The 22,995-nt window shown below is 37.6% G+C and overlaps 2 protein-coding genes across 20 annotated transcripts in view; both read left to right on the forward strand.

Annotated features, from left to right (window-relative positions):
- NAV3 (neuron navigator 3) overlaps nt 1-22,995 on the forward strand; it is a 527,932-nt gene that overhangs the window by 419,399 nt on the left and 85,538 nt on the right. For 12 of the 19 annotated variants that reach the window (XM_015281870.4, XM_040695865.2, XM_015281843.3 and 9 more), the window contains 4 exons: nt 6,974-7,082; nt 7,489-7,872; nt 11,368-11,487; nt 17,433-17,453. In XM_015281870.4, the coding sequence (XP_015137356.1) occupies nt 6,974-7,082; nt 7,489-7,872; nt 11,368-11,487; nt 17,433-17,453 (634 nt within the window). The remainder of the gene's footprint in view (nt 1-6,973; nt 7,083-7,488; nt 7,873-11,367; nt 11,488-17,432; nt 17,454-22,995) is intronic. The other 7 variants (XM_015281854.3, XM_040695858.2, XM_046938339.1 and 4 more) reach the window with 1 other exon arrangement.
- LOC124417294 (neuron navigator 1-like) lies at nt 789-4,340 on the forward strand. Its single transcript, XM_046902179.1, has one exon. The coding sequence runs from the start codon at nt 1,311-1,313 to the stop codon at nt 1,869-1,871; it is 561 nt and encodes a 186-aa protein (XP_046758135.1). The 5' UTR covers nt 789-1,310; the 3' UTR covers nt 1,872-4,340.

Raw genomic sequence — 22,995 nt, forward strand, 5'->3', positions numbered from 1 at the left:
AGCTTACATCTTTTTCCCTGTGAGAAAAGGTATATATTAAAATGTAAAGTCTTCTTTTCCTCTTGATGTTTTATTTAAAAACCACCTTTAGAACTGAACAACTTAGTTCGGACATGATATCGAGTTGCTTTATATGAAAATTACTATTCCATTTAATAGGATTTCTTCAGAAGATTGTGAAACAGTAATTTAATCACAGCTTTTTAATTCCTTACCAGAGTCTGAACCTCACAGAGATGCAAACAAGATATATTTTAAGACTAAAGAAACAAAATATTTCCTTCTATAAATCATCTTGCTGGGTAGTTGCTGTTGTATTCTATTTATTAGCTTCCTTATGATCTTAAATTAAATTTTCTAATTTATAACAGAAATGGCAAGGCTCAAAGTCCATTTGCAAATCTGCTTTTAGCTTCCTGCACAAGGAGTAGCAGTGATATGGAAGAAATTGTTCATCATCCTTACCTTTTTGGGAGAAAACTAGCATTTGCACTGAGCTAGATCTGTGACTGTAGCATCCCGTTCAGGTGGAGCTGTGTCTTGAAACCTGTGGCACTGTAAACTGGGCAGAGGCTTCTGTGTCTCCGGTTTAATTCACCAGGATGTTTGCTGCCATGGCAGCCAGCAGCATTCGCTGCAGTAGCAGAGAAGAGTCATATATCTGGGAATGCAGGTTGAATACTAAAATGCAAGGAGGCTTGTGCAGAGCTTTGCTTCAGTGGTTAATTTTGGCTCTTTATTGAGCTCTGACGTGGAGGCTGTACTTGCAGTTCTGTGTCAGCCCATCTGAAGTGAAGAGCCGTGCGCCAGGAGCAGTCATGATCTGGTGAGAGAGGGGAAAACGCCTGAGATAGCACTTGTGCCTACTTTGGATTTCAGAGTGCAGCAGCCGTAGACAGAGATGCAGGCCCACCGCTCCGATGAGACCGGTGATTGGATGGAGAGGGGAAAACACGGTTGGCTTTTGGGATTACTTCTGTGCTGGAGCAGAGTGTTTGATCAACTCTCTTCTGCTTGAGAGAAATCCAAGTGAAAATGACTGTAAGTACTGCAGATTAATGTGACAGGAGAGAAGTGGCTTAGCAGAGACAGCGGCGTAATTTTAAAGAAAATGACTGTGCCTGTCTAGTCACTTACAGTGTGTATAGTGCATGTTTGAGCTGTACTTTTCATTACACGTGAAAGGATGTGCTCCCTGGGATGTGCAGCGTGTGATGCTGTAAGGGTCACCTCCAGACCGTGCTGAAGAACTGAACTGCTGCCCATCTCGGGAATATGAAATCTGGCTGAGGTGAAGCACAGCTGGGAAGATGCAGCGATCTGCTGAACTGTCAGTGTTTAAAGGCAAGGAGGTTAGGAGAGGGTGTGTTCGTCTTCAGAAGCAGAAGTCTCTAACCAACCTCACACTCATCAGCGAAGGGGAGAAGAGGCGACACTCATATAGGGAGAACTGGTTTGGAAACGCCTCCAAGTCCAGCCAGAGTTACCATCAGCAGGAGGCAGAAGCTGGGAGCAAAGGCTTGCTTTCCAAGGCACTCTCGCGCTCAGTGCACTCCCTCTGTCAGCCTGGCCTCACCGCACCCCAAGCATTTCAAGCACTACCACCTGCTGGAAGCAGGACCTCCAAGAGGTCTGGAGACCGGCGTACAGATGAATGCTTTGGGATTGATAATCAGGAGAGGGGGAAATCAGATGATGAGAACGTATCCTGCACGGCTCATTTCCCTAGCAGAAACTGGGCAGAGGAGGAGGAGGAAGGCTGCTTGCGTGAAGGAACTGCACATCTGGATGAAGATGTCATAATAACAATGCTGGGGGACTTAGAACAGGTCCTTTATACTGATATTTTGGGTAAGTTAATGTTGTCTTGAAATCAGAGAGAGCAGGAGACCCATGAATTAGCACATTTCTGCACGGAGCAGATTTTTGATCTTGACAGTGATTTCATGAGACAGAACTGGGTTTGTTTGCAATAGTATGCAAAAACAGGGTCTGGTCACTTTTTCCTTGTTTGCTTACTCTTATCTCTAAAGACTGTGAAATGAAGACAGTTGTCTAAATCATTTTTGATGGGTGCATGGGCAGCAACAATGTGTGAATAATTGAGTGTAGTTTTCTTAAGCTGTTGGAAAAAATTAAGGTGAAACATTTAGGTACTATTAGTTCACTCTCAAATTAATCTCATGGCGTTCATTGCCATGAATTTTAAACCAAACGTTGAATTCAAGATTCCAATTTATAGCAAATATGTTTTGGCCTACATACAAACTGTCTGTTACTGCTCCCGCTGTTCCTCTGTTGATAATTTCATCCATACATGAGGAATTGTTAGTGCCAGGGTTTCACACTTTAGCTATATCAGTGCATGCCAGAGAGCATTTGAAGTCCACTGCCATGGGTTCTTCAAAAGGCTTCTGTATTACTGGCTTTACTTTTCATCTCTCAGTGCTCAGAGTGTTCATTATTAGAGCTTTGTTCTTTAGCCAGTCAAATGGTTGAAATGTCATCTTGCTTTTCCAAGGTCACCCAGCATGTGTCTGGCCTGGAGGCTCTTTTCTGGTGGGTGTGCTAGCCTTGATTGTGTTTAAATTCAGGATAAAATGTTTGCTGTACATCTAACACAGAAAGCTATCATCTCCAAATGACAATGAAACAAGCACTCTCTTTTTATGCTTAACCTATTAGACTATAGTTGTATTCTAGAAGAGGTTTCTTCTAGAGATTAGAAGCTTGTTAGCAAAGGCAGCTGAATTCTTCACCTTCTCCTGCTTCTTGAGCAAATCTCTGTTCTTTGTGAACCTCAGTTTCCCCATCTGCAGAGTCATGCTGGTACTATCATTTGTGAATGAAGTTAATGTCTAAGAGCAGAACTTCTCTGACAAGCTGCTTATTATTTGAATCCTTTAGTGAAAATCACAAAATTAATGCAATTATTATTCTCTCATTATCTGCTTTGGGCTGTAATTACATGCACACAAGTACCAAAATGATCGTGAATGTTATTTTTAAATGTGCAGTGTGGGTAAGCTTCAGAATAGTAAATGCAAAAGTTTAACCTAGGTCATTACTGATTTCTGTAAGGTGCTTATTTTGATTTCCTGTATGTGTATCTCACACAATGGGAGAACAAACAGCATTTCTTAGAAACTTACTGAGAGATGCTGTAATGTTTCACTACTAACAGGCAAGAATGTGGGGGGCAAGTTTTTGGAATGTTTATGTTTAATACAAATGATGAAGCTACAGATGATTTAAGGAGATTACATATCATGAGGTCAGTAAAAGATCTACATCCAACTTCCTTCTAAGAGGAGCAGTATTTTGAAAGAAAGTTTCACAGAGCCCTGGTTTTAGTCTTTCTTATCCCAGCCTCTGTGCATGAAGCAGAATGACTTTTCTTGTGTGCAAAGCAGAGTCACTTGAGATTACTAACCATTTCTGATATGTGAAGGCATACAAATATGGGTAGACTGCATGACAGGAGTGCCTATTGTTATAACAGGGTGTGAGGAGGAATTTGGGATCCCTTTGAACCTATCCGTTGTGTCCCAATCCTTCTGCAGTAAGACATAATGTCTGTTCTGGCAGGCAGGGTGTAGCTAGTTTTCAGAATAATGTATCCACTAGTCCTATGGTCTTCTCTGTGGAAGATTTTATGTACATTAGGAGCAACAGAAAAGTCCTGAAAATGTAGATAATGTCAGGTTCAAGTCAGTTCTGAGAGTCTCACACTCACCACAAAAAATTTCTCAAGCATCGTGTTCAGTTGTTTATACTTTCTGACTTATTAATCAGGGATACAGCATAAACCCATCAATCTGCCCTTAGGAGAAAGAAAAAATGATAGTTATTTGTAAAACACTTAGTAGCTATGGTAATGGGGATTTCTTATATAGCACTATACAGCATTTTAAGATCATAACATTCCAGTTCTATCTCTTCTAGAAAAAGTAGTGAAATGGTTTTGATATTACCCCTGTGTGACTGAGACATCAAAAGAGATTACACCTCAACATTTCCACCTTTCCAGGAGATAAGAGTGCTACTTTTTATGATGTTATCTGTCTGAAGATGAAACATTCTCTGTGAAAATATATTTTGGCAGTTTGCCATATAAACATACTTCTTTCTTTCTTTTGCTATTGCAATTACATCTGAAGGCTTTGTTATGCTAGTTATTGTGCCACAGATATTAAAAAAGACAGTTATTGTCATTGTTGCTGCAAGAATTTGCAGAGTTAGCATACAGCAAAGGACAACTGGCAAGGATAAACAAGGAAGGAAAAGGCAAAGATACTGTAAATGCAGATTATATTCAGTTCCTCAAATAAATACAGAGGTAAATGATTGTTTTGCGTTAATTCTGCCTGCTTACACCCTGAGATTTCTCTTTCTGTGTTAATGGAATATTGTCTCATACCAGCACACTTATGATTCACTTCTGGTTTGAGGGAAGGCAGGGAACAGGCCTGGGGTTTCCCCCACGTAAGTATTGTGGCAGGAAGATTCACTTTCACTCCTGAAAGTGAATTTGAGTCCATTTACCAGAGGGGCAAAGTGTGATGGCAGTGAAGAACTGTGTGTACTGGAGGCATCTGCCTGCAGGCAGTCCTGGACAGTCTGCCTGAACTCTGTCTGGGCTTTCAGCAGCTGCCTCAGTCTAACAGGATATAATGGTCTCCAGCAAAGCTTTGACATGAACTCTTCTGCCTCACAGGAGTTTCCAGTATGGCACAGAAACCTCTGCAAATAGTACATGGGATCTATGCATAGGTGGGATCAGCAAGGTGCTTGACTAAACAGGTGCCTTTTGTAGAACACAGAAGGTAGTGGTGGTAATTTCAATGAGTGTGAACATTTGCCTCCTTCAGTGCACACAGACGTCTTATTTTAAGGAGCAAAATCTTGTGGATGGGCATACCATCGAGACGAGATAGAGGGTTTGGCAGCAGTTCTTGTCTCCACCCCACCGTCAGTTCCATGCCACCAAGCCAGAGGTTTATGGACTGTCTGGCCATGAAATCACTATGGAATTGATTCAGAGCAATAAAACAATTGGGACAGCACTATTTCCTGAACAACTACTGTCTGCAGCAAAGAGGGCAGAAGATACAGCCATTGGCGGGATAGATGGGAAGTCCTCAAACTGGCACTGGTGCAAAAGCTAGCTTGGCATTGTACCAGAGCTGCATAGTACACTGAATAGTACTGTACATCTTTGGACTATCAGGAAAGAAAGAAAGGGTATATAAAATGCATATGCAATAACATGTTTCCATTTATTGCCAAAAGTTGGGATTTTTTTTAAGTGCCTGCACAGTGAGCAGATGATAAAAACATGGAGAGCACAGTAGCAATTTAATTTGTCATTGAGCTGAAAGGCTTCATCCTTTAGTCAAAAAATAAAATAAAGAACTTAAATTAACCATGGTTAAAATAATACCATTTCTTTCAGCGGGTTCTCTCTTCTATTTGAAATAAATGTCTCCATCTCTATTAAACTACTGCCTATTGTAAACCCTTGTTAAACAAATGTTTGTGATTTTGATACAACTTAAACTTTGTATGTTTTACCCACGTCTTCAAACAGATGTTGCATTTGATTGCCTTATCAGATTTTTTTCCTTAGAACCGTGTTGAATATTTCCCAGCTCTCTTGTCCCCAGGCATCCCCTACTTCTGTCACTTAGATGATACACCCTGCTTTTCCTCAGAGACATCATCTTTCTTGAATTTATACTTGCATAAATCCCCATATAAACATGGGAAGAATAAGGATGGCAACAGAATGAAAAATGCAGTAACTTAGATATCGATCTTCGTGTGTATTTTACAGTTTACAAACGTGAAATATCATAGTACTACATAGTATTTTGTCTCTGTTTAAGTTTCTGATCTTGAAATTTGTACGATGTTGAAATTAAATTCACAAGACTGTCTCATGATGAATGTGTTTAAAGATGAAACAGTTTCTCAATGTCATGAAAATTCCAGAAATAAAATAGAAGATTTTTCTGGATGGGAATGTTGGAATCTGGAGTTAAATATCAGAGAAGTGTCTAGTGACTGAATGACATTGTAATTGATGATGATTTTCCATAATGAGGAGTAGGATTGACTGTGAAGTGAGGTGTGACTTCAAATTTGTCATAGATGGAGTCAAAAAGAAAGGACCGACAAGACCGTCTAGTCCAACTGTACTTCTATCACCATTACTACTACAAGCCACTAAACCATATCTCGTAGCTCCTCATCCAGACACCTCTTGAACACTGCCAGGAATGGTGACTCCACCACCTCCCTGGGCAGGCCATTCCAGTGCCTGACCACTCTCTGAGAGAAAAAGTTTTTCCTTATATCTAATCTAAATCTCCCCTGGCACAACTTGTGGCCATTTCCTCAGGTCCTGTTTTTTGCATCCCTGCTGAAGGCTGCTAAATTCCATAATTGTATAAATGATCCACGTGCTTATAGTGTTTTGACTTTTAACCCAAGTAAAATATATTAAGAATAATCTACTACTTCAGGAACCAAGAAAGATGGTTTGAGTACTTTGAAATATCCTGGATGTTAAGTGCATACAGAACAGCTTCCGTAACAGTCATCCTAGTTCTTTCCAAACACAGATTTACTGTGGCTTTATTTCTTGCCACATCATGTTAAGTGTCCAGGAGGAAAAGGGAGGTATGTGGCATTTCAAGTGGTCCAGGGTTGCATTTTGCTTTGATTGTAGAAGACAAAAATCCAAACACTCTTAATCTGAGTTTCATTAATAGATTTGGGCCCTATCAGGGATACTTCACTAGAACTCTCTTCAATGTATGTGTCTTTTATTATTGAAAGAAAGAGGTTTTATTTTTTAACAAGTTAAAGAGACAGATATGTTTACAATCATACATATATATTCTCAACTGTTTAACACGAAATATTTGTATGCACTGAAATTTATGTGACTTTTGTTGATTTCTTCCAGGGGAAGACCCTGAAACAAGGAGGATGAGAACTGTAAAAAACATAGCAGACCTTAGGCAGAATTTGGAAGAGACTATGTCCAGCCTTAGAGGGACCCAGATAAGCCACAGGTATGCTGCTTTTGTGTAGACTACTTAAATAGCTTATAGATTATAGAAATGTGTTGTTACTTACTATGTGAATTAGAGACTTAAGGGAAAATTAACTATGACACCATCCATTTTGTTTTCTAGACTCCTTCAACCACTTGTATTATTCAGTATACTTTTTATGCAATCATTCACAAAGATGCTTGTTGTTTCATATGCACATCTATTTAATAGCCTATAAAATTTATTCTAGATTATTTACAAGGAAAGATTTTTATCACACAAATATGTGTGCCTGCAGACAGACAGACATGCACACACACATGCACAACATTTTTTAATACTCCATCCATTTCCCCAGCCCTTGCTTTTCCTTGTTTCTCAGGAACAGGAAAATTATTCTGACTTCTCCATTTTGTTTTGACAGCACATTGGAGACAACTTTTGACAGCACTGTGACAACAGAAGTGAATGGGAGAAGCATCCCGAGCTTGACAAGCCGGTCCACCCCAGTGACTTGGAGGCTCGGGCAGGCCAGCCCTCGGCTACAGGCAGGAGATGCCCCATCCCTGGGCGCTGGGTATCCTCGCAGCAGCGCAAGTCGATTCATACACACAGACCCTTCTCGATTCATGTACACGACCCCACTTCGCCGAGCAGCCGTTTCTCGCCTTGGAAATATCTCACAGATCGACGTGAGTGAGAAGGCAAGCAGTGATTTGGATATGTCCTCTGAAGTTGATGCCGGTGGCTACATGAGTGATGGGGACATCCTTGGGAAAAGTCTCAGAACAGATGACATCAATAGTGGGTAAGCAGCACTCTCTCCTATTTGAACTAACGTCAGATAGGCAAATTCATTAGCATCTTCCTGAAAAATTCTGGCATGTAGGTGGAAGCTGCATTATGGATGCTACATAAAAATCTAGAAATAATAATAATAAAAATAAACCCCTAAGTTGCCAGCAATGTTCCCACTTGCCTTCAAATCCAGATCCTTCTCTTTCACATCAATACGGATTTTCAGTGAACCTTGATAAGAGCACAGGTATATCGCTTTGGAATTTCTTAGTTGTCTGGAAAACTATCAATTTTGCCTACTTGCCTTGAGATGGGTTTTCTGGCAGTATTTTTATGTTTTATTTGAGATGATAGATATGGTATTGGACCCAGCTAATGAAAAGCAGTTGCTGACAGGCCTGACTTTCTTTGTTAACTGCTTCAGATACTGTCTTGTATACTCTGTGTTTCAAAACAGTTTTTCAGCTGTGCATACCATCAGACCAGGAGGAATATCTTTTGATGCAAGAATAGATTGGTTACTGTCCTGCTTTATCCAAGAGGAAGACTGACAATTAATTACATACATATTTTTTGGTCTATCAATTGATTGACTTTGAGGTACAGCATTCCTTGTGATACCAAGAGGGGGACCAAAGTACTTTTTTCATGTGGAAGTTGAGTTTCTCTGTAAAAGAACTATTTTTTTTTCAGTTTTCATTTTGTTGAAGAGTAAGTTTCTGACTGATTTGTAAGTATATACAGCATAGGGTCTTTATGCTGAGATAACAGAAAAAAAAATACAACTTATTTTCAAATTACTATTGAACAATTCTTACTCCTGTGTATCCTATTACTTCACTCCTATGTATGTTAAAAGTTATAAAGCATCACTTAAAAAAAAGAAAGGCATATTACAATGTTACCTGTACATAAATTGCTGTTCAGTGTTGCTGAAAATATTATTTTAGGTGAAAAGTTGGCACCTCAGAGCTTCTTGGTGGCTGAGGTTCAAACATTGGTTTGAACAAAGTCCCATAGAGCCAACGGCCTTGTCACCTTGCACTACTTCACTCTGTGTACATTTAGGACTGTCAGTCTAATCTTTTGTTTTGAAGTATAGCTATGATTAAAAAATGGTAGCTGATGAAATCAGATATAATATGTTCCTAAAAGCAAATCTGAGTTTGTATCCAACCTGTGCCTTGATTATTGTCTCACCTCAAGCAGCACCAAAAGACGAATTTCTAGAAATACCGTAACTGTAAAGAAAGCAAATTCCTATATCTTCTTGATGCACTGTCTCAATTATGTATGAAAGGAAGAGTAGTGATAAGCTTGCCTGCAGCGTAGCATTACTGGCTGACAAATTTGATGCCATATTCATATGTGCTAGAAAAGACAATGAAACGAAGAAAACAAAGAGTAAGTCTTGAATACAGTGCAGAAGCAGAGAAAAGTAATATTGAAAATGTAACAGCTTAATGTCTGAAGACCTTCTATAATAAAGAAAATGTAAATTCTGCCTCTAATGGATGCATAGATTTATTTAAAAAGAATTAAAAAAAAGTGGAAGCCTTTGCAGTGACTGATGAGTTGTATTAATTAGCTTATCACTTTAGAGAATGAATATAGTCATCTTGTGTGACTTTTCTTTGCATCAGTAATAAGAATGACTCAATAGACAGTAAGTTACAGTGTGCTCAGTTAACATTTTCAGGTATGGTAAATGTTAAAAACAAGTTAATAAGTTCAGAAAATTCAGAATTCATCGAGGCATATAAAGTCTTATCTTCTTCATTCCTCTTTCATTTTCAGTTTAATTACTTTAAACACTTGGGGATAGGAATGCAGCAGTAATTAGAAATCAGTGTGAAGGAGGCCTGTTAAGAGACTTGTAATATCTCTCCATTCAGGCCTTAGTTATAGACTATAAAATCCATATAGACTGGTTTTCACTCAAACCACAGCAAAATTTAATATGCAATTTAAGAACCTTGGAGTGTATTGCTGAATTCCCCCCTTCGCTAAATAATCTCTCAAAAAGTCTCGATTTTGTCTTTAATAAAAGGAAAAAATAGTACCCTAGGAAAAAAAAATTAAAGTTATCTTCTGCAGATTTCAGATATCAGGCTTTCAGAAATCCCTTTCTGAACTGCAGATCCCTTGGTTTTTAGTTAAAAATAAACAAAGTAATCCTTTGTGTTTTAACATACATGAGCTTGCCATCATCCAGGTTGCCATCCAGGACATGATGCTGTCCCAAGCTGCTGGTGTCTCACAAGCCTTCCCTACTGTAGCTTTGAATTCTAAGTCTGAACCAGTTCACATCATGGGGGTGATGATGGGTGTTCCTGGACTGCTGTGTCAGTCCCTCGGTCTCCTGGATTGAGAGATCTGTTGATTTATATTAAATCAGCTCCAGAAGGAAACATGGGGTGAGGGCCAACACTACATCTGGAGCACCAGTGGTGTGTGTGAGCTTTGGCTTGTACTTCAGAGTCTGTGTAGAGTTATTAAAGTTAAGTGTTTGTGTACTTGGACACACACTTTGGCTGAAAGATGGATTTGAATGGCATCATTTCATGGCTCTAGGAAAACTTTTGTTAAAGATTGTTTGAACTGGGAGTGAACTTCTGTATTTTAGACATTCTCCAAGCATTGAGGATCACTCTTATTTCAATAAGCCTGTACATTTGCTTTTTAGTATGTTCACTGAGATATGCCAATATTTTTCAGTTATCAAAAACAAGAGGGAGATGTAAAAATGAAGTCTTTGTGGACAGACAGCTTAATTTAAGATCCTTCAAGAAAATAATGGAGAGATCTTGAGAGAAGCTCATAGTAATGCTCAGTTACAAGCACCATTTTAAACATCTCACAGAGATAACTAAACTGTAGGTAGGCATTTCAGAAATTACTGCTGCCACTTGAAATTCAGAATTCTTTAATGGTTCTCTAGTGAGTAAGCAGCACTATTCCCTCTGTTGAATTCATTAGTCATTCACTGTAATGTGAAGTGGTAGAAATCAAGCAAAGGAAACACAGATAGAAACAGATGTTTAAATACCACTGTAAGGGCTTCAGTGGTATCTCTATTCATATATGAGTCTGTGCATCCCAGCAGGGACTATGGATTTAGGTTCTTAATTTCTGTTCCAATTTAGATGAATTATTTTGTTTGCTCGTTTGTTTTTCATTAGATATATACCTCTCTCATCTAGTGCTATTCTTTGACAAGACTGCAGTACTTAAAAGGTACTTCAAATTTTCAAAGATATTTAGAGCTTCAGTTTAAATATATTTTGGCAAAACAGGTTACTCGTACCAAATGATCCTAGAAAATGAGCACATAGCTAATCTCCCTTCACTGAGCCCATAAGCTGAGAATATTTAGTCTAAAACTACATCTAATAGCACAGTCTTTACCTTAAGCATTTGAATTCCACACTCCATTAACTTAAGAGTGAAACATAGTTGGCAGATGGCTGCATTTCCCACTGATTGACCACACATTTATTTTCAGGTACATGACAGATGGAGGACTCAACCTATATACGAGAAGTTTGAACCGAATACCAGACCTAGCTACCTCTCGAGATGTCATTCAGAGAGGGGTTCATGACGTGACCGTGGATGCAGACAGGTAATGGTGCTTTGCATAGTAAAAACCTCTCTGAGCTTTACAGATATTTTTCATCCTTCATACCTGCTAATATATCACTATTCTGCTCATAAGGAATAGCAAGAGAAAGCAAGCTTCAAAGACTAGGTGTGTGATCACTGAATATGCCAAATGCTGCAACGGATGGGGAAAAAGCAAATTTCTCACAAGGGAAGGGGAATTTATTGTTGAAGATGTGAGTGAAAATATTGAGCAGCTCAGACCTCACACCCATAAACCTGCCTTGTCAACCTGTAGATTGATTAGATGAGATAAATTAGATGAGCATGGAGAGAATACACACAGTCCCTAGGGAGCAGGGAGCTTGCTTGTGCTTTACAAATGGGGCAAAACATACTTCTGAAGTTGGCTGGAACCAGAACCCTGCTCTTCTTCCCTATATTGCCCCTGAGCAGTGGGAGGCTATAAGTGTGGTTATGTGCTACTGTTTATGCAGCGTGAAAAGAAACATTATCATTCCCCCATACATGTATATATAGGTGTGAGCATGAAAACGTACTCCCACTTAGTACTTCTGAAGATCAGGCAAGAGTTTTCTTTTTCTCTTCCTTGATCTTAAAGCATTTTCACATTTGGTGGCTTGTGTCCATCTCTGGGAAATACAGATCCCTAACCTAACTTTTGCAGAACTTCATCATCACAGAGCTGTCAGCTCTGAGGTTTTGGTCAGACAATCACAGAGATAAGAAGCAGCTGTGAAATTTGGCAGTCTTCAGTTTTACAGGTTTGATTTCAGTCCCATCCTTTCACAATCAATGTGTTTAATCAAGAGGGTTGAAAGGTTTGTGGAGCAGCTTTGGTTTTGTATACCCAGCAAGTTAGTTGAAACTTTGGGACAATAACCTAGATATGATATTATTTTCACTTCTCCCAGTTTTTCAGTGAAAATACAACTATTATACAAGTCAGGAATAGTCTGCATTAGTTAAACAATACCTGCAGTGCAGTAGGATAGACAACATAATTGTCTTGTAGAGATTCCAGTTACTTAAAATAAAGGATTGCTTTAACTGACTTAACATTTATTGACCTTGAAGAAAAAGTTAATTTTAGATGGTTTGTGTTGGTTATTTGGAACACAAGCAGTGATGCGATGCAAAGACCAGAAAAGTGTTAGTAGGCGTTTAAGAAAAATAAGTTGGATAGAACTCAGGCAGTAACAGAAGGAGAAAATGAAATGTGGGCAGGAGAGACTTTTGTGGAGCTCTGTATGTGAGAACAAGAACCTTAGGCATAAACTGGGAGAGATGGTGGACAATTTGGGAGATAGGAATCCAATAATTAAAGACAGAGAACGTTGATAATGCCCACGCTTTTATGTTTCTCCATATCTAGTTCATCTGGAATGGGAAGCTATTAGAGATCTTTCTTTGAATTATTCACAACCAGATTTCAAACCACAAATTTTCCTTGGAAAAATAAAGTCCAAATTTAGGGATTTTAAAATTTACTTCTCGTTCTTCATGCCGTAGATGCCACTCAAAGCCTTTGTGTTTGTTTTGCTTTGATATGTTATTTGGTAATGTATGCGTCAATTTGTTCTGTACAGTGTGCAGTTACGTATGTTCTGGATGTGAAAATATGAAGAGGCTATCAGTTCTCAATTAATGAGATTGTCCAGTATTTGCCAGTACATAAATCTGTTTTGGTTTGTTTATTCACACTTGTCAGAGTGGCTAAAAAATATCAGGCCCAAAACTACTACGTTGTTTCTGAGTCTTTCATCTCTGAGTCTTTTTCATGTTGGATTTTGAAGCAGAGAGTTCAGAATTGTCAGGAGATTGTTCTGGGTCTTGAGTGAAAAGCTGACCAGTGTTATGCAAGATGCAAGGCTTTTAAAATGTTGGAATTCATGCATACTTATGGAAGAGTTATTTGATCTCAACAACTAAAATTTACATATATTCCATCTTCATTGTACATTCTTAGATTGCTCTTGACATTAGTAAACCGCATGAGCAGTCTTCAAAGTCATTTTTTTGAGGTTAAAGCCTATAGTTGTGAAGTTGGATTTACTTTGTACCAAAAGTTTACCCTTATACAAACAATGAAATCTTGTGCTTGTTCGGACCCTTTAAATGGGATGCCGTAGTACATACTATTTGTTATCACGTAATTAAAAACTTAATCATGATGCACAGGCATGAGGAATTTAAATTAAAGATTACACTATTTTGCCATTTTCTGACCTTTCAGTGCTTGATTTTTAGAATCTTAATCATGTTTGACACTTATTTTTTGCATATAAGTGTACACTATGAAGCGGCAAGAAGGTGTTTAGGAAGTGGGAAAAGCTCAAGTATTTTTATGAGTTCTGATGACAGCAAAATATATGCTTGCCAAAAGGAATCACACACACACACACACACACACACACAAAACAAAAACAAAAACAAAAATCAAACAAAAAAAACCAACCTGTTCTAGGTCACTTAAGAAACTGTTTATTGTGATCTTCACCAAAGCATGTCACATTTATGTGAAAACAGGTGAAAATACAGTATAGAAAATGCTGAGACTTCTGCTTTGTTTAAAAGCAGATGTTTTGAACCTTCACAACAGTGTGGACATCTGAGATTCTTTATCATCTAATGTAGCTTTTTACATACAATTATTATACTCTGGCAAGTAAAGGAGGGGGTTCACTTCAGGGTTTCAAGGTATTCTTTGCCACTAGTATGATGAACTTCCATGGAAGAGCATTATTCTATTTTTTGTTGGCCATGTAGATATGTGACCAACATTAGCATTTTCTCTATAGTATCATTATTATAAGCCATTTTCATAGTTGGCAGGATTTGCCCTGCCCTTTCTGTTGTAAAAGATTCCACTGGCATCTCTGTGCAGGGAGAAAATAAATGATAGGCTGCAAATATCTGATTTACATTAGCTGCCATACAGGGAGATAAACTATCTGTCCATCACTACAGCTGGAAAGTTTTGCTGACAGCAGCTGTATGTTCTTCATGAAAATTCATCTTAGATTTTCTCTGATGTTGTAAACTGCAGCTCCTGCTTATGTTTTACAACTTCTTTGTTTTTGTGAGATGGCAGTGCAGTATACTTCAGATAGGTGGGCTGATAATACCCCTAAGAGTAACACCATTTCTGGAGAATGTATACGTTGAATCTAATTCTCATCTCATGGATAAATCAGGAATAATTCAATAAAATTAAGGGTATGATCTTGTGAAAAAAAGCCAATCAGGTCTCCAACTTGATTGCACTCTTAAGTTGGTTTCTGATGGCACCTGCATTTCTGCTTACTTGGTGAGTGCCAAAAAGCAAAGTGTTCAAGGATCTCCATAGCATGAGTAAACTCATCCAAACAATAATATTACATTGCCTTTTGAACAACTTCATAAAAAGTTAAATGCATGAATGCAACATAAGCTCAAGTGTTGCTTGCATGCTGCTCTGGAAAGCAGATCACTGTAGAAAGGAATGCAGAGTGGTTGTTTGTTCTGGGGAAAGAATTGAAATGGTTTGGTAAAAGGATGAAGGGTACTGGTACATGTCAATGGTTGGATCATTCTTCTTTTTATTTTTTTTTACTTGACGTTTTTTGTCTGTAGGTGCCTCTTCATTTTGAGTTACCTTCCTTCAGATACCATAAAAATTTTGTTAGAGAGCAAGATAGATTGTTTGCAGTCAGCGTAACTTGGGATGTGGTTGGGAGAGTTCTCGGTGGTATGATATTACTTTTCATTTGTTGTTTTGTCTTCCTTCTCTACTCTCTATCATTTGCCCTCTGGGACTCTTAGAGGGAGTATTTAAGGAACATTCTTGGAGTTCAAAACCTTTTTCAAAGTAGGATGAGCCAAAACAGATTAAACATAACCACACAAAATGAATTATACTCTTGGAAAGAATAAGATTCATTGAAAAGTAAATAGCAGTAGTTCCAAACCATCCTGTATTGTCCATAAAAGCTGTTAAGGAGGTCTAACGGAGTCCTTCTGGGGCGGGTATATAGCTCTACTGAGTTCAGTCACATTGTCCTTCCACACTCTACACCTGTTCAATTTAGCAAGCTATCAAAAGTCAAAGATTTCTTCACTTTCACAATGGTAAGTGTAAATTATGCTGCTATTTTCTCTTGACATCCCTTGATTGCACTTTTTTCACCTCTTCCTTGGAAAAAAAACCAAATCTGTAAAGGTAGCTAGCGCTGCTTAGTGTGCTTTTATCATGACCAGCTTTGTGACTTTGCTGTTCCATTGAATCTGAGCCCCCTTTTGCATGGTTTCAGAGTTCTTGTGCACAGGAAGTCCTTAAAATGTTTCCACCATCTGTCACATGTAGAAAATTTGGCAGTTAGCTCAGATGCATTCGGGATGGTCTGCTTGTTCTCAGCCAAACCATAATCACCATAATACATTACAAAGTATAATAAAATAATTCCAGATTTTGCTTGAGGTTTACTAACTTCCTGCATGAATGACTGTGAGTCTTCTTATGGTGTTTGTCAGAATAGATGAACCTTGAGGTGGAATATTGTACTTTTGGAAAAGGATCTTCAAGGTATTGAACTGGAAGCCCTGTTTCATGGTAGTATCAGAAGAGGCCAAAAGACACAATGAACTAACTTAAAATCCTAATGGAATATGATGCCCAGTCTTGTACTGGAAAATTTTGACAGTAGAGTGCCATTGATGGTGGTGTTTTAGAACTTGACTCCTTGGGAGGTTGTTCAGTGCACAAGCATACTTTGTATTACCTTCCTGTCCAGTTACTTTTGTGAAATGTCGTGTATGTGAGCACTGTGCTAATATTGTGCTGCCTTCAATGTGCCCCTGCAGTTTGGTGTTGACATGATCACTCCTCTGCTGTGTTGCAACTGTTACCTGTTCACTTTATTGCTTCTAGAATTTACTATGAATAGTTAAAAGGAAATGTGTATTCCATGTCATTTATGTTCTTCACTGTCTGCACACATCCAACTTGCCCTTCCATCTCCCAGCGTTTCAGCTCTATCCAGCTCTAAGGATCAGTGTGAATGGGAATAGCACGATATTATCTTGTAGAAATGAAACAATAAATTGTAAAATTGATATATACACCTCTATGACCAATCTTCCTTTGCTGTAAATCAGTTGCACTGTGGGAGACTTCCTATACATCTTCTGCACCTGATTTCACCACTTAGTATGCCTAGGAATGCTGTGCTGGGGCTTAAACTAAAAAAAAGTGGTTATAAGCATTAAAGTTAGCTTCATTCATCCAGTTGCGTGACCTGCTATAACTTTCCTGGCTGTGGTTTTACAGTATTAGTAGGTCCTTAGGACACTGAAGTAATAATAAACATCTATATTTCACTGTTTTTGCAATTATTACTCAAATATCTCAAGAAAGCATAATTAAAGTATGCCTCTTGTGGAGCAATTTAAATTTAAAGCTCTGTTTTTACTACTGTTGCTCTCTTCTATCCTTTTAATCTTGTATAATTTCTTTTCACAGCTGTTACTGTTAACATTTCCCACCATTTACTTTTATTATTCTCGAATGATCCTGCATTTTCATAATCTCTGGTGTAAATCTTTCCCCATTTTGGCATCTGTTAGGCTATCAAGAATGTTACTAGTCAGAACTATCTATTTCAATGCATAATTCTTTTCTTTTTTACGTTTCTGCAAAATAAGGATACTAAATTTAACTGCCTACAGCATAAATACGTGTGCATCCATGCATGAAGAATAGAATAATTATATCAAAAAGGAGTGCTCCTGGCTTTTTGGCTCATTATAACTTAAAGTATTTAGGATCCTTTGAGAATAAATTCCTTGTTTTATAATGCACAATGAAAAGTAAAATTCCCAGTAATATGATTTTGTACAGCATTATTAATTTAGAAAGAATTGAATTTGAATTGAGTATGACTTTATTTCTGATCATGCTTCCAAAAGTAAGGATTTGGACAATATAAGGTAAGCAGAACCATTGGACTTTGGTCTCGCTTTGTGAGATTGTCCCCATCCTTAGTTGCTTTAAGTGTCTGTGAAAGTTGCCTACAGGGCTACAAACGAGAAGATGGAAACACTTAACAGCTGTGTAAGCTGTTAGATCGGATATTTTATTAGTATCGGTGACATAAACTGCATTGTTAGCATGCTGTACGTTAAACTGTCATGATCCTGCATCATTGTGTCTGCAGAAGTGTTTATTTACATCCAGCTTACATAAGGAAATGACATTTGGAAATGCAAGAACAGTGCATGACAGATGCTTACTTTAGAACAAGAATGAGCTGCAAGTGTTTACATGGACTGAATGACAAATGAAGTTTTCTGTTCTATGTTTTTTGTCAAGTGGCAGAAAGAGGGACAATATGAACTAATTTCAGTTTTGGGAAAAAGGGATTATCGGAAGAAAGTTTTTAGACTTACAAGAAATGGAAATGAATTGAATTCTCATGTGGTGCTAAATGAACTGAACATATAATTTTCTGTAGGACCATTAAACTGAAGGGTGTCTGTTTACAGCTGACACATTTAACTTTCTCACAAATCTGCTTCTTCAGAGTGGGTGGTGTGGAGCTGTGCATTAATGTCATGCAGTCTTTACTTCTGCTCATCTCCAAGTTTTGTTTAGATACTTAAAAGTTATTTGAAACAAGGCTGGACTTAACTTATTTTTACAGACTGCTATTACTTTCCCTGCAGGAAAAATGCAGATGGCTTATTTTGATTGTAATTTACTTCTGAGGAGAGTACCAGTGTATTTAATAATAACTACCTAAAATGCACTTTCCAGTTTCAGTAGCAGCGTCATCTTGGTTCACTGCTGTACTTCACCGCTGTCAGCAAAGACAAACATACTGGCTCCCTTGCGTTAGAACAAAACATGGGTAGCAAGATATAAATCATTACCCAAAATACCCCAAGCTAAAACATAAAATCAAAGAATTTGAATCTCCCGTGTGATGCATATTTGAGCCTTGAAGTCAAGAAACTAATGATGTTCTTTCAGATGTCTTGATTTGGTTATTTGGTTGATGGCTGGAGGAAATAATGTTGTAATTTTGTTCTGCATACCTACTTAAAAAAAAACAAAAACACAAACACAAAAACAACAACAACAAAATAAACCCTTCATGAAATGCTCAATGAAATAATTCCAATTGAGATTACAGTTCAGACAATTGTAAACATGGCATGTTTTAGATATAATGCATGAAACTGGATATAAAAATTGTAATTTTTAGAATTTAGTATTGGAGAGGCGGCAATGTGTGATCACTTAGCTGTCTTTTGTTCTAATTTGCATCAGAGAGGCCTAGTTCCTCATGGAGTAAGCTATTCTTGTTTGCTACTTAAGTCATTTGTTGAAGAACTGCTTTTCTGATTGCTTCTCACCAGATTGAAGTACTTCCTCGTATGCATATGTATACACGTTTGGCAAACATAATTGAAGAATTATGAGAATATCCCAATTACCAGTTTCATAGAAAGCAATTCTTTTGTAATGCCAGAAAAATCCTTTGCTTTTGATTTATTAGTGGAAGTTCACTTTAAAGATCACTTGGATTTGGCATCTTCAGCAGACACGCAGAATGATGAGGAAGAGAAATAACAGTGAGCATTTTTTGCACCCACAGGAGGTAATAAAAAAAGGGCATAATGGTCCAATCTGACAGGTTCTTGCCATTGTTTTGTACACTGGCTGTTCCTCCTAGTTGGCAGGTGGATGAAACAGGCAGGTAAAAGGAAGGATAGTGGTAAATTAAGGTTAGCATCCAAAGGATGAGAATGCATATTTACTTCACATGCTTGCAGTGTGGCAGGGGGAAACCATGAGGTTTTGACCCTTACCATTGCAGTGTGCTACTGTTAGTTTAAAGCAGTGATGCTATCTGTCTTGTGGTGATGTTCAGCCTGTTTTGTGTTGGGAACTGTACTGCAAGGTAACTTCATTATTAATGTCTAAAAAAGAAGACTGGAATCTAGTTGAATTCTGCTTATGGGCTGTTTCTGATCAGACAAAATGAAGAGAAGGATGTATCGAAAGTCAGGAAGGTTAAAAAAAATGTGGGAGTCTTTTAATTTCCAGAGGAAGAAATGGGCTTTCATCCCTGTGAGCTGGCTAAAGAGGTTGTTCAAAAGGAGAAAGCATGGAGGGTAAGCTGGGAAGGATGCAGCACTGGCTGCAAAGCAACCAGTCAGGGCAAAGAATGCTCCTTGCTGTGTGATGCCTGCTGTCAAGCTCAACACATGCTAAGCTTTCTAATTGTAAAAAAAAAAAAACAACAACAAAACAAACAAAAAGCCCTCTTTTATAAGCATTTTGCTTATAAACATTACGTATCACCTCTGAGTCTTCTTTCGGCGGGGAGAGTAAGAGGCGATCCTCCCCCTCCTGTCTGTTATTTGAGTGCTGTTGTGACAGCCTCAGCTGCTTACAGGGAAATGGACGGTGCAGCAATGAGCTTAGAGTTTGTTTTCTTTTGAAGTTACAGCACCAGTATCATCTGTATCTAATTGTTAAATATTAAGTCTTCAAAGATTTCTTTTGTCAACAAAAGATTACCGTAACAATTTGAGCATGATCAGATGTGTAAACTTCAGAGTGGAACCTGCAGTACATTTTGCAAATCAAGTTTTGCACAAAAGGATGCAATATAGTTATAGCAGATTGAATGATGTAAACTATATTATGTAAAAGAAATGTAAATAGTTTTTCCTCATTTAATCTTATCTGAACAAATATTTCCTTAATCCATTTCTTGTGTGCATCAACTTTTATCTCCAGTGTTTTAAACTTCCTCTGATATTTATTTTGGATGTATGTTTCTCTAGATCCATTTCATACTGTAGAGCAGAATGTAAAATGGCTGCTAAAGCTATTAACTGCTGTGTAGGTAAATTCAGGAAAGCAAAAAAATTGCTTTACTGAAACTTAAAAGCATGTTTAGCTTTAAAAATAATTGCATTTCCCTGAAGAGTACAATTGACAGAATAGGTATTCTCCATTCCTCAAGGTGTTTTGTTTTTTTTTAGAAATAAATCTTACTGATACAAGTTGGAGTGTTTTATATTTTCATATGCTATGATTTTGTTTTGTGAATTCCTCAGGATATAGTGCTAAAGATGAAATTCAGATATTTCAAATCAATGGGATTTCAACTGTGTTCTGGAACAGAGACTACAGAGACAGAAAATATTAATTTATGTATTACATATCTTCCAGTTATTCATTAATGAACAGATTAATATTAATAGTAATTGCCTGTAATCTGAAAATTTGTTCATTCAAATGCACACCCAATTTTAGGAGTAAGATCATGAACTTTAGGAACAAGCCATGAGGAATTAAGGTGAGCTATGCTTGTCTTAATTTTTGAAATCAAATTTTGATGTTTCTATTAGATGTTTATTCCCAGATTCAAACACCAGAGTAGACTGAATTTAATGAATGATCTGTGTCTGGAGAAAAGGTAAAGCTTTATGAGAAGCAAGTGATCGATAACAGTGTATAATCTTCTTAACTTGTGAACCACTGTCTGAAAGCTCTCATCTCTTTTTATTGCCTACACTAAAAACAAAGCTAGACAGCTAGCTTTCAGCTTATGTTAAGATGGAGCACCCTTGTTTTGAAGATTAAAAAAAAAAAAAAAAAAAAAAAGATGGTTTTTGCTTGTTTTGGCTTGGTTTTAATTTTGTTTGGTTTTCTCGTAAAATAAAAGAAATTCTAATGGTGCACTGTAGTGATGTGACAAATCTATATGTACTTACATCAGCCACAGCAGGACATGACATAGTGTCATCCAGGGGTCATCCCTTAGTAGAAGGAATTGCCTTTCAAGGGATTTTAGAATAGCTCCATTTTAGGAAAACCAGTTTCTGTACAGAAAAGCTATTGAAAGAAAATTCAATGTTTCTTTAAAGATAAAAAGTTATTCCTTCATGTGAAAATCATTCCCCTTCATGAAAAGAATTGCCTTCGTATGCCATATATGACCCAAATCTTTTGATGCTTAAAAAAAAAATTACGGAATTGGCTGTATTCTATGTATTTCCCCTTTGTTCAGGATAGAAAGAAGTTTATGATCTCCTATCTTGTACATCTTTCTTTCTCTTTCATGAATCATTGAAATCAATAGAAATGGATGAATATAAAGTAGACAAACTCAATGGAAAACCATTTAGAAAAAATAATCTTTTTGTGTATTCATAATGATGTTGACAGTGATAATTTAAAGCCTTCCAGATAAATTGTGAAAGCTAATTTTCCAACCAGATTTTCATTAGAGCTACATTGTATAATATTATCCATCATGTTTTGTTTTTTGAACAATTTGATTGACTGGCGGTGTAGGAAATTTTAATAGGACTAGGCTTTGTATATGAGTGTCATTCCAGTGTGCCTCTGAATTGCTGAATAGTGGTAAGTGAGCGTCAAGAACTTGAACAGAACTTCTGCAGATTTCCAATGTGGGCGGTAATAGCAGACTCTGTTGCAAAAAATTTACATTAGAGAGTTTATTAATTTTGGATTGCTGCTCTGGGGATATCGTGTCAGATTCTTGGATCTGCTGCAGCTATTTCGTACAACTCAGCACAGAGGAGATAAATACTGGAGGTAACTGACCAGGAATGCTTCACACAGGATTGGTTCTTAATCCCCAGTGAGCGTATCTAACACTTAGTCAGGGAATCATAACTATTTCCTTGACAGAAGCTCTATTTCTCACACTGATCATGGTGTTGATACAAAGAGGAACAGAACAATGAGGAGTTCTGTATATGAGTTTTGTATGTGTTTCATTTTCTTTAAGTTTTAGGAACATGGCAGGTATCTTCTCTACCATGCCCAGCTCTGAAAACATTCAGCTCTTCTCTGTCTTCTAGGAAAACAGCAGTAAAACCCAAACACTGCATTTATTTCACTAAGAATTGAATTGTCAAAGGAATAAGGGGTTTGATCTTCTCTTTCAAGAAGGTAGCAGTGCATTTCTGGGTTTGTAGTTGTGGTCTTGCCATAGGTTACTATGACGCCAAATTGCTGTTGACACTTCAAGTTGCAGCTTTTTGTAAAAATACTCCTCAAACTAAAGGGATCTCAGATTTTGTTTTTGCTGATGATCCTTTTAAGAAGTCAGTGTTCCTCCTAAAGCTGGATTTGAAGTGTGTCTCCTGCTTTTCCAACCTTCTGTCCTATTCTCTATAGTATTTCCAAAAATCTTTTTGTGAAAGTGTGCCATAACTTAAAGATTATGCCATAAACATAACCAGGTCTTCATGAATGATACGTGATTAGATGCAAGAGCTGGATGCTAAAGTTGTAGATTTAGCAAATTACTTTCTCTTTTCAATTGACCCTGGAGAATTTCCTCAGGATAAATTTGTAGATTAATGTAAAAGTCATAGAAAGCCTTTGCTCTTTAAGAAAACTCAGCTATGAATCTTCATGTGTTTGTTTGTACTCTTCTGTTCCTGAAAGAAGAATAAACATCACTATGTTGAAGCAGTA

Source organism: Gallus gallus, chromosome 1 (assembly GCF_016699485.2).
Source record: "Gallus gallus isolate bGalGal1 chromosome 1, bGalGal1.mat.broiler.GRCg7b, whole genome shotgun sequence".
NCBI classification, from domain to species: Eukaryota; Metazoa; Chordata; class Aves; order Galliformes; family Phasianidae; genus Gallus; species Gallus gallus.

Bases quoted from the DNA above. Each gene is read 5' to 3' on its own strand.
- LOC124417294 (XM_046902179.1), top strand. From the start codon at position 1,311: ATGCAGCGATCTGCTGAACTGTCAGTGTTTAAAGGCAAGGAGGTTAGG.